This window comes from Marmota flaviventris, chromosome 17 (genome assembly GCF_047511675.1).
Source record: "Marmota flaviventris isolate mMarFla1 chromosome 17, mMarFla1.hap1, whole genome shotgun sequence".
Classification (NCBI taxonomy): Eukaryota; Metazoa; Chordata; class Mammalia; order Rodentia; family Sciuridae; genus Marmota; species Marmota flaviventris.
Genome location: NC_092514.1, coordinates 75,524,909 through 75,534,990, shown reverse-complemented (window position 1 = coordinate 75,534,990; position 10,082 = coordinate 75,524,909). Strand labels below are relative to the sequence as shown.

The 10,082-nt window shown below is 60.0% G+C and overlaps 1 protein-coding gene across 1 annotated transcript; it reads left to right on the top strand.

The window, feature by feature from the left end:
* Positions 1–968: 968 nt before the first annotated feature.
* On the top strand, positions 969–9,711 carry LOC139702519 (nuclear pore complex-interacting protein family member B11-like). Its single transcript, XM_071603868.1, has 3 exons — positions 969–1,109; positions 2,254–2,907; positions 9,643–9,711. The coding sequence occupies exons 1-3, from the start codon at positions 969–971 to the stop codon at positions 9,709–9,711; spliced, it is 864 nt and encodes a 287-aa protein (XP_071459969.1).
* Positions 9,712–10,082: the final 371 nt, after the last annotated feature.

The window sequence follows — 10,082 nt, the reverse complement described above, 5'->3', positions numbered from 1 at the left end:
GGCTCACAAGGTTCCCCGAGCCCGGGTCGTAATTTTTTATTTATTTAAAAATATTTTCCGGTTGTTTGCAGACCTTTATTTTATTCATTAAATTATATGCTGAGAACTGAGCCCGGGCCTCACATGCACTAGGCAAGTGCTCCACCACTGAGCCCCAGCCCCAGCCCATAATCATGTTTTAATTACTTACCAGCCCACACCCTCTGCAGAATGGGGACCCTCACTTCACGGCAAATACCCCGAGCTTTGCACCCTGACCAGCACCCCTGAAGGGTGCTCTCTGAGGTCTCCCTGCCCTTGGAGACGTGGGTCATGGTTGTGTGTGCAGCGTGACAGAGGGACCGTCCACGTCTCTCTGCTTTTCTCAAGCTGAGAGCCAGGGAGGGTCAGTCCTCCTGACGCTTCTTCCTCCCGGCCTCAGCTCGGGGTGCCCCAGGCCCATGGCTCACCCCGACTCTGCAGATGGAGACGCTGAGTATTTCTGCTGAGGCGGCAGAAACCTTTTGTCTGTCTGTGGAGTTGATTCTGCAGCGTTTTTCTCCTTTACTGAGCGTAAAGGAAGGACTGGTTATTTATTTATTTATTTATTTCATTTTCTAACACGGTGGCGTGACACAGAGCCAGAGTGTGTGTTGGGCACGGCGGGCTGGGCTCCGGCAGAGGAGATTAAATGGCCTGTCCGGGTGATAGAGGGCACCAGGCACTGCACTGGAGGTGTGCACTTTTCCTCCCGAGGCTCCAAAGAGAGGGAGTAGTAAGCCTGCACCCCTGGGGACCTGGGCGTCTGTTGCCAGAAGGGGGCCAGAGAAAGCATGACATTTCTTTGAAGTCTTATTTGTTATCTTAAAAATTCGCACACGTCTTACACTGAATCCACAATGCGCTTCCCCGGCTGTGACAGAACCATAATATTCCCCTGAACTGCTCAGACAAAACCGGAGCTGCCGTCCCAGGCACAGGCTTAGCCGATGGGTCCTGGACGCCCAGGGCTCCTCTTCCCATCCCCACGCATCTCGAGGGGCTGGGGAGGGGTTCCCCAGTTTGAGAAGCACTTGGTAGCACTCAGTTATTCCAACGTGAGAGTGGGCATCGAGGGTGGGCTGCCCGAGGTGAGTTTTCATGCCGTCTTGCTGTGAGATTTTATGAAGGCCATGCTAGGCATTTCAGAGGTGCCTGGTGACCCTGTGACGGCTGCGGAGTGACCGCTGCCCCAGCCCACGGCCTCACCAGCCGTCTTACCTGCACCTCTCTTTCCCCTCTGTCAGGTAGTGGGCACGCTGCACGTTGGCCAGAGGTGGCGTCTCACCCTGGGGACCTTCTGGATTAGGATGAAGTCAAGCACACACCCCTCCAGTCTGTGGGCCTGGTGCCGTGGCCTGGGGCTGAGCATGGTGGGGGATGCAGAGATGGGACAAATAGAAGCTCTCTGAGAAGCCCCCCTAGGGCAGGAGAACACGCGTGTGTGGTGTGGCTCTCTGATGCGCTGGGCTCAACTGGCCCTCAGAATGCTCGGGGGCCTGTATCCCAGGTGGGGGGCCAAGGCCTGCCTCTGTGCTCAGTGAGCAGAGCCTTTGCCCTCCAGACCCCTCACCCACCCACTGCCCTTGCACTTACCCAGGGCTCCTGCCACTTCCTGGCCCAGATGGCCCTGTCCTGGTAGGGTGAGGGGGACCCACTAGGAGGGACTGGGAAGGGCTCTGCTTCCTGGGGTCACAGCTGTGTCCATCTGAGGTGCAGGGGAAGTCCAGCCCCACAGTGCAGTGCAGCACCTTCAGGGTGGTCAGGAGGACTGGGGAAGATCAGCCACAGAGGACGTGCGCACCAAGAGGTCAGCCCTGTCTCTTCTTGCTGGGGGACCCGAGAGCAAGTGGCCAGGTCCTCACTGGCAGGACACTGAGACAGGGGCTAAGTATGTGCCAAGGGCACTGTCATCCAGGCCAGAGTGTTAGACGGGACCAGGTGGCTCTAGCACACCCCACTCCAGACCAGGGGCAGTCCTAGGGCTGGAGGGGCTCTCCAAGGCCACACAGCTGGAGAGGGCCCAGAGCTACGGAAAGGTGATGGCTCCATCCACCTACCATCCCCCTCTCCATCCACCTACCATCCCTCTCTCCATCCACCCATCATCCCTCTCCATCCACCTACCATCCCTCTCTCCATCCACCCATCATCCCTCTCCATCCACCTACCATCCCTCTCTCCATCCACCTACCATCCCTTTCCATCCACCTACCATCCCTCTCCATCTACCTACCATCCCTCTCTCCATCCACCTACCATCCCCCTCTCCATCCACCTACCATCCCCCTCTCCATCCACCTACCATCCCCCTCTCCATCCACCTACCATCCCTCTCCATCCACCTACCATCCCTCTCTCCATCCACCTACCATCCCCCTCTCCATCCACCTACCATCCCCCTCTCCATCCACCTACCATCCCCCTCTCCATCCACCCATCATCCCTCTCTCCATCCACCTACCATCCCTCTCTCCATCCACCTACCATCCCTTTCCATCCACCTACCATCCCTCTCCATCTACCTACCATCCCTCTCTCCATCCACCCATCATCCCTCTCCATCCACCTACCATCCCTCTCCATCCACCTACCATTCATCTCTCCATCCAACTATCATCCCTCTCTCCATCCACCTACCATCCCCCTCTCCATCCATCTATCATTCCCCTCTCCATCCACCTACCATCCCTTTCCATCCATCTATCATCCCTTTCTCCATCCACCTACCATCCCCCTCTCCATCCACCCATCATCCCTCTCTCCATCCACCTACCATCCCTCTCTCCATCCACCTACCATCCCTCTCTCCATCTACCTACCATCCCCCTCTCCATCCACCTACCATCCCTCTCTCCATCCACCTACTATCCCCCTCTCCATCCACCTGCCATCCCTCTCTCCATCCACCTACCATCTCTCTCCATCTACCTACCATCCCTCTCTCCATCCACCTACCATCCCCCTCTCCATCCACCTACCATCCCTCTCCATCTACCTATCATCCCCCTCTCCATCCACCTACCATCCCTCTCCATCTACCTATCATCCCTCTCTCCATCCACCTACCATCCCCCTCTCCATCCACCTGCCATCCCTCTCTCCATCCACCTACCATCCCTCTCCATCTACCTATCATCCCTCTCTCCATCCACCTACCATCCCCCTCTCCATCCACCTACCATCCCTCTCTCCATCCACCTACCATCCCCCTCTCCATCCACCTACCATCCCTCTCCATCTACCTACCATCCCTCTCTCCATCCACCTACCATCCCTCTCCATCTACCTACCATCCCTCTCTCCATCCAGCCGTCAGTGACTGTGTGTCCATCACCCACCCACGCATCTGTTACTGTTTATCTTTCTATGTGTCTACATATTTATCATCCACCCATCTGTGCGTCTAGATGCATGTGCCATGTACCTGCTCTTCATGCCTGTTCATCGACTCAGTGAGGGACCGTCCATTTCTGCATCTATCTATCCATCTGTTATCTATTATTGATTATCTCTGCCTCCATCCATGCATCTATTAGCTCTCTATCCTTTATCCACCCATCTGTCATCCATGTAGGTATTACATATCCATCTACTCATCCTCTCTCTCTCTCTCGTAGCCATTGATTCCTATCATTATCACGAGCTTTATTTTTAAAGCCTCCTCCTCTTCTGGTGTTTTGGGGTGGGAAGGACACCTGACCCAGGCCCCGCTCCTGTGCTGCTGCCTCATACTCACCTGCAGCCTCAGCAAGGCTGGGAAGAGGGAAGTGAGAGGAGGGGGCGGTGTTGGGCCCTGGAACTGGAGGACCAGCCTCTAGTCTGCAGGCCACGTGCCTCAGCCGGGAGTCAGGCCACGCTGGGGGGCTGCGGGGCCGAGGCTGTCAAGGCATGGGAGGGGCTGCGGGAGGTTGACAGCCCCCTAGAGTCCTCGTTCATGACCCCTGCCCTGGAGACCGAGAGCCCTTAGCAGAGAGACACCCTCCGAATTCTGAACAAAGACAATAATGAGCCCAGTTCAAGTGGAACCCAGGAAGCAAATGTGCCCACCGGCGAGGCTGGCCTGAAGCAGGTCTGGGCTAGCATTAGGGGGGCGGGGGGCCGACACGTGGGGCCTGGCTGGAGGTGGAGGCAGCCCCACACAGGTGTCGCTGCAGTTAGAGCGAGTCAGGAGGGAGCTGCTGTGGGTTTTGAAGCCCCTCCTCAGGATAGGCAGAGCATGGGGACAGGCTTGTCCCAGGTGGGCTCTGCAGGCGCTGTGTGGCCCTGCGTCCCTGACATCCGTGTCTGTTTCCCTAGTGTCCAGCGCAGGGGTCTTGGATTTCTTTGGTACTGAAGATTGAACCCAGGGGTGCTTAAGCGCTGAGCCATACCCCCAGCCTTTGTAATTGTTTATTTTGAGACAGGGTCTTGCTTAGGGCTTTGCTAAGTTGCTGAGGCTGGATTTGAACTGTGATCCTCCTGCCTCAGCCTCTCCAGCTCCGGGGATCACAGGTGTTGCCACTGCCCTGGTGGAAAGCCAGGCTCTTACTGAAAGAGGAATACGTCAGAGAGGGTCATGTGGCAAGGCTGGCGGGCTCCGCCTTCCCCTGCGCCCCCTGAGTTCTCACGAAGCACCTGCTGTCTCAGAGAAGGTCATTCTACCCGGGGAAGGAAGCCACTTGCCAGCCTCCCACCCTGCCCTGCAACAGTGCTGGTGAGCCTCTGATAGGAACACACCCTTCCTGTGCACGACTCGTGCCATACTTTGCCGGCAGTCAGTCCTGCACAATATTCACAGACGGCAAAGCTGCCCGTGAATCACCTTCCAGTCACATCATGGGGCCACCTGCCTGGTCAGTCCAGAGGCCCTCTTTCCCACCCAGTGCTGTCTGTGGCCCTAGGGGATGGGGTGCTGTGGCTCCCCATGGAAACCTCTCCTCCAATCCTCAGAATCTACCTCGAACCAGTCACAGGCCCCATAGCAACCGAGGCTGGCAACGGTGCCTGGTGCCTGGGAGAAAAATTAGCAAAATTGCTTTCTTTTGGGGAGGGTGTGTGTGGCGGTGGGGGCACTCAGAGATCATTGTTTCTCGTTACATAATGGGCCAGTCTCCTGAGCTCCCCTTCTGGAAACATGGAGGCCCTGGGATTGCACACATGGGCGGGGTGCCCGGGAGCAGTAGATTGCTCTGTTGGTCCAGCTGGGCAGCCGGTCAGCTCCTCCGAGAAGGGTCGGACTGCAAGAAGCCAAGGGAGAAGGTGGGGTGCCACTCCTTTCTCCTCGAGCATGAGTGTGAGCCAGTGACCCCCTTCTCTTCCCTTTCCCAGCAGAGGGGTGGCCCAGTTTCTGCTCTGGGACCCTGTGGTCACCTCTGGCTCTCCAGGGCCAGCTCAGAACACTGGGACTCGGGAAGCTGAGTGACTGTCAACCAAACAGAGGTCCAGGGAGGGGTACAAGGGCCTAGCCGAGCCCAGGAACCTGGGGCCCGAGGATGGGCATGGTCTCGGGTGCTGGGGAAGCTCCCGTGGGTAGGAAACAGCGGCGGAGGCCAGCCCTGGCTGCCCCCCTCAGGGCGACAGAGGGAGGCTGCAGGCCTCAGGGGCAGACGTGGAGCCGACTCGGGGCTGAGCACCTAGTGCTGCCTCCCGGAAGCTCAGGGAGCCTCAGCCTGGCTGGGGACAGGGCCACAGGGAGGGCAGGATGCAGCACTGTGGAGGTGCTCACGGGAGCGTGGCCTGTGCTGCCTGGAGTCGGGGACCCTGGGTGTCCCTGGTGGGCCACTGGGAGGCCCACCGAGGCTCCCTGGCACTCTCCTTGCCGGGGTGCAGGGTGGGTCCAGAGGGGCTGCGCTGCCCTGGCTGGAGCTTCCCGGGCGTCCAGGCGCTGCCCGGCTCGTTAACATGCAGGGAGCGCTGTGCGCGGAGAAATTTAGATGTATTATTTTTTTGCATGTGTGCTTGCATGTAAATGTGGGTAGGTGCTGTCCTGATTGATGGCAATTAGCATTTTCTAACGGGAACAGATGTTCGGATTGCCAGGAGGCTGGTACCTAACGCCCACGCCGCCATCTGCTCGGCTGGGCAGGGCCGGGGGAAGCGCCCGGCCCTCGGCCCTCCAGTCCTTGGTGGTGTGTACTTAACAGGATTGTGTGAGATTGTTTCTGGAGGGAAGAAAAATAATAATAAAGATGTTTTCAGGGTTATAAATAGTTCATGCTGCTTATTATGGGATGGAGCTCTCCTCTCCCACCAGCAGCCCTGGCTTCTCTGTGGCATGAACAAAGGCAGAGCTGAGCAGAATGCACAACGCCAGCCTCCCCGGGCCAGCGAGGCAACGAGACCAAGGTCGCCGGCGAGCTGGGCCTGGGGTCCGAGGCCAGAGGAGGAGCGAGGGGTGGGAGATAGGGGGGTGGGTGAGGCCCACAGCCCCGCCCTCCGGCTAACCCACTAAGGGGCCGTAGGGTGAGACCTTCCACTGGAGCCAGGCCCCGTCCTGGTGCCCCTCAGTAGCCGGAGGCGTCCCCTGCTGTTCACCTGCAGATGTGGGTGGCAGCGCGGGTGACTTCACTGGGCTCTGCAGCGCCAGGAGCCGTTCACGTGCAGGCCGGCGCCGTGCCCAGTGCCCGCGGGTGCCCATGTGGCAGGGCCGGCCTTGTTCCAGCTGTCCGCCGGCCGTGGGGAGGCCCTGGCCGGAGAGTCCTTGGCACGTTGCCTGCGTCCCCTTGGCTGGCTGGGACGGCGCTCATTACTCTCCCAGCAGCCGGCAGAGACATATTCTCGTTCTTTTTTCGGTTTTGGCTTCTTAAAGCAAAGCAGTTTGTTTGTTTGCTTGTTTGCTATAAAAAGAGTCGCCTCCCCCTCCCCCTCCCCTCGGCAGGCAGCAGCAGCCCGCAGTGCCCCCCCCCCCCAGGCCGCACCACAGCCCCTGCCTCTAAGGCAGATGTCTGTGTGGGGACCTGTCGCCAGTCCTCAGGCCCCCGACAGATGTCCCCTGTTCCCCAGGGGTGCCCTTCCTCCATGCCCTAGGTGTGTGCCTCTGCCAGGCTCATGGGGCACACTGTGCCCGTGCTCGGCCTCGATGGGCATCCTCCCCAGACCCACGGTTTTATGGTGTGGCCCCTGGGGCCCATCCACCACCACCAAGGCTCCCCTCTCCTCCCGGCCATTGCCCACGTTCCCCAGGACAGCTTCCTGTCAGGCTGCCCGCGTGTTGGAAGTGGTGTGGAGGAGACCACCTGGAGGGTCCCCTGGGTGGAAAGGGGGAGGGAAGCTCTTGTGACGGGTCCCTGTCTTGTGGCAGCCTTCCACAGAGAGCAAGGGGCTCTGTGCTCCTCGTCTTCCCATCTGGATCTCCTGGTCTGTGTCCAGCAAACCTGCAGCCGAGTTCCCCAGGACTGTGGGTGGCCAGGCGCTCAGGGCTGGGCCAGGAGGAGACGGTCATTGCAGAGGAGCCAGGGAGCTGCTGCCGCTGCTGCTGCTGAGGGGCGTGCTGAGAGCAATGGCGGGTAGTAAGAGAGGCTCGGCCCTGTCCTCAACCCACCAGGCAGGAGTGGGCCCCGTGTCCCCGAGAAGCTTGGCTGGGGTCTGTGGGAGCTGGCCCACGGCAGCTGGCAGCTTGGTCTTCCTGGCCTTGGGCACACAGCACGGCGAGGTCACGGAGCCTGTGACTTCTCCCCCACGTCTTGCTGCTTTCCCCGCAGAAGCCTTCTGTTGTTTGTGAGGGTCTCTCCTCCTGCGCGCTGTGGGCATGGGGAGCTGGCTCTGCCCCACAGGATGTGGAGCGGAGTCCCCAGCGCGGGCCCCCCTGGGCCGTGTACAGTCCCCCAGGCAAGTCCTGACAGCCAGCGGGGTCTGGACTGGCCTCGGTGGGCCCAGCTAAGGGCGCTGCTCCACGTCCCACGGGCACCCACTGGGGACCACGGCCTGTACCTCGAGTGGCTCTGTGTCCAGACGCGAGAGACGCGGGTGCTCTCTTGGGGAGCTGTGAGGGGCTTGGGGAGCACTTAATCCAGGCAGCAGCTCCTGGGCCAGTTGCTGTTTTTATGCTGCCTCACGAGGAGAAGCTGAGGTTCCCAGGGCTTGGGGACTTGCCCAAGGCCAGCACTGTGCGTCGGTGGCCTGCAGCTGGAGAGGGACCCAAGCAGCCGTGTGTCTGTGGCCTCGCCCCTTGTCCATCTGACGCTGTCCAAGGGCCTGGGCCCCCTGGAGGACAGACAGAAACCAGCCTTCATGGAGACAGGCGTCCTCGTGGGTGGCAGGGATCTGAAGAGCACGTTGGCAGGCAGGTCAGTCCCCAAGGCTGCCACAGCACGTCACCACAATCTGTGCTGCTGGGAACAGAGTCTCATTCCCTCGCAGTCCCAGGGGACAGAGTGAGGAATGGAGTGTGTCAGGGCTGGTCCTGGGGGGCTCCAAGGGGCCACCTCTTCCTACCCTGGCGTGGCCAGCAGCCCTCGGTGTTCCTGGGCTGGTGGCCACATGGCTCTGTCTCTGCTCTGTCCTCACAAGGCCCTTATCTCTTTATCTCGCGTGTCCCGATCTCCCCTCTCATGAAGACACCAGTCTTTGGAAGTGGGGCCCTTCCTAAATCTAGGAGGATTTCGTCATTAGATCCTTAATTAAGTACCTCGGCAAAGATCCTATTTCCAAGTAAGGTCACGTTCTGAGGTCCTGAGTGGACATGTGCTGGGTAGGGGGGACATTCAGCCCACAGTACCCACATATTCACCACGGAAAACAGAGGGGCACGGGGCCCAGGCCGTGCACTGAGCAGGGGGCACCTCGCGGAGCGCAGAGCGTGTAGGAGGCAGGTGTGACCATCGCCGACGAATGCTGAGGCTCCCTTAGATGAGCAGAGTCCAGGACTGGACAGGGGCTTCTCCATCTTTGCTCCTCCCCTTCCTGGCCTCCAGCTCACTGAAGCCAGAGGGATAGATATTTTATCTATCAGGGGGCTTGGGGCGGAAAGGGTCTGAACAGGGAGGAGTGTTTCCTCTCAGTCCAGGGTCCTCACCAGTCACCCTCTGTCCGTCCCTCATTGGGCCCCAGCCTCTGGCCATGTGTGTATGAGGCATCATGCTCGGTCCTGGGGACTCCAGAGGAACCCAACGCGTCCCCTCCCCAGGGAACTTTCTCTTTCATGGAGGAGTCAGGCCCGTGGAGGGCAGCAGTGTATGGAGGCAGGGCCAGTGGGAGCCCCCTGAAGGGCTTTGAGCTGGGTTTTGAAGGACGCATAGGAGTATCCGGGAGGAGAGGTCAGCAGAGAACTGCACACAGAGCCAAGGCCTGGGAGGAGCAGGGCGAGCTCCGTTAGCAGGGGACAGCTTGGCCGGAGCTGGCTGTGCAGGACACAAGGCAGGTGTGTCCCGTCCTGCCAGTGAGCTGGCTGTGGTGGCCGTGGAGTAGACAGTGGACCCCCCTTCATGAGGGGAGATCTGGACACTCGTGGACCTGTTAGGGAGCTGCTTCTGGAGCAGGGTGGACAGGAGGACAGCCTGGACTCTGCTGGGCCGGAGAGGCAGAGAGGCCCGACCTCGAAAGAATCCAAGTAAAATTTAGCCTCAAGGGTAAAATGAAGCCTCAGCCATCTGCGGTGGGAGGTCCTGAGCCCTCACATCTGTGCAGCCACCCTCCGCCCTCCAGGACGTTCCCCCACCCCAGAAGGACCCCGCACCCACCGCGGCCCCTCGGTCCCTCCCCAGCCGCTGGTGAGCCTCCTCGTCTCCAGGATCCGCCCCCGCTGTGTGCCCCTGGAGTCTGCCCTCAGTCGCTCGTCACAAGGGGTCTCTGGCCCTGTTCTTCTGGGTAGGGAAATGGACGCACACGCCCGTGTGTCCACTCACCCCGGACGGGCCAGTCTCGAGGGGGGATCTTAGCACTCTGCGTGTTGTTGAGTGAGGTCCCTAACCTCTCCCCACCGCCCCCTCCCGTCTCAACACCCCAGGGTCGGGGCCCAACAGCTGGCTGGTTGAGGGGCCTTATCCTGGCCTTGGCCTGTTGGGGTGTGAGGGCCATCTGAAGGCTCCAGGGCTCCTGGGCTGGGGAGGAGGACGTGACCTCCCTGGGAACAATCCCTCGCCGGT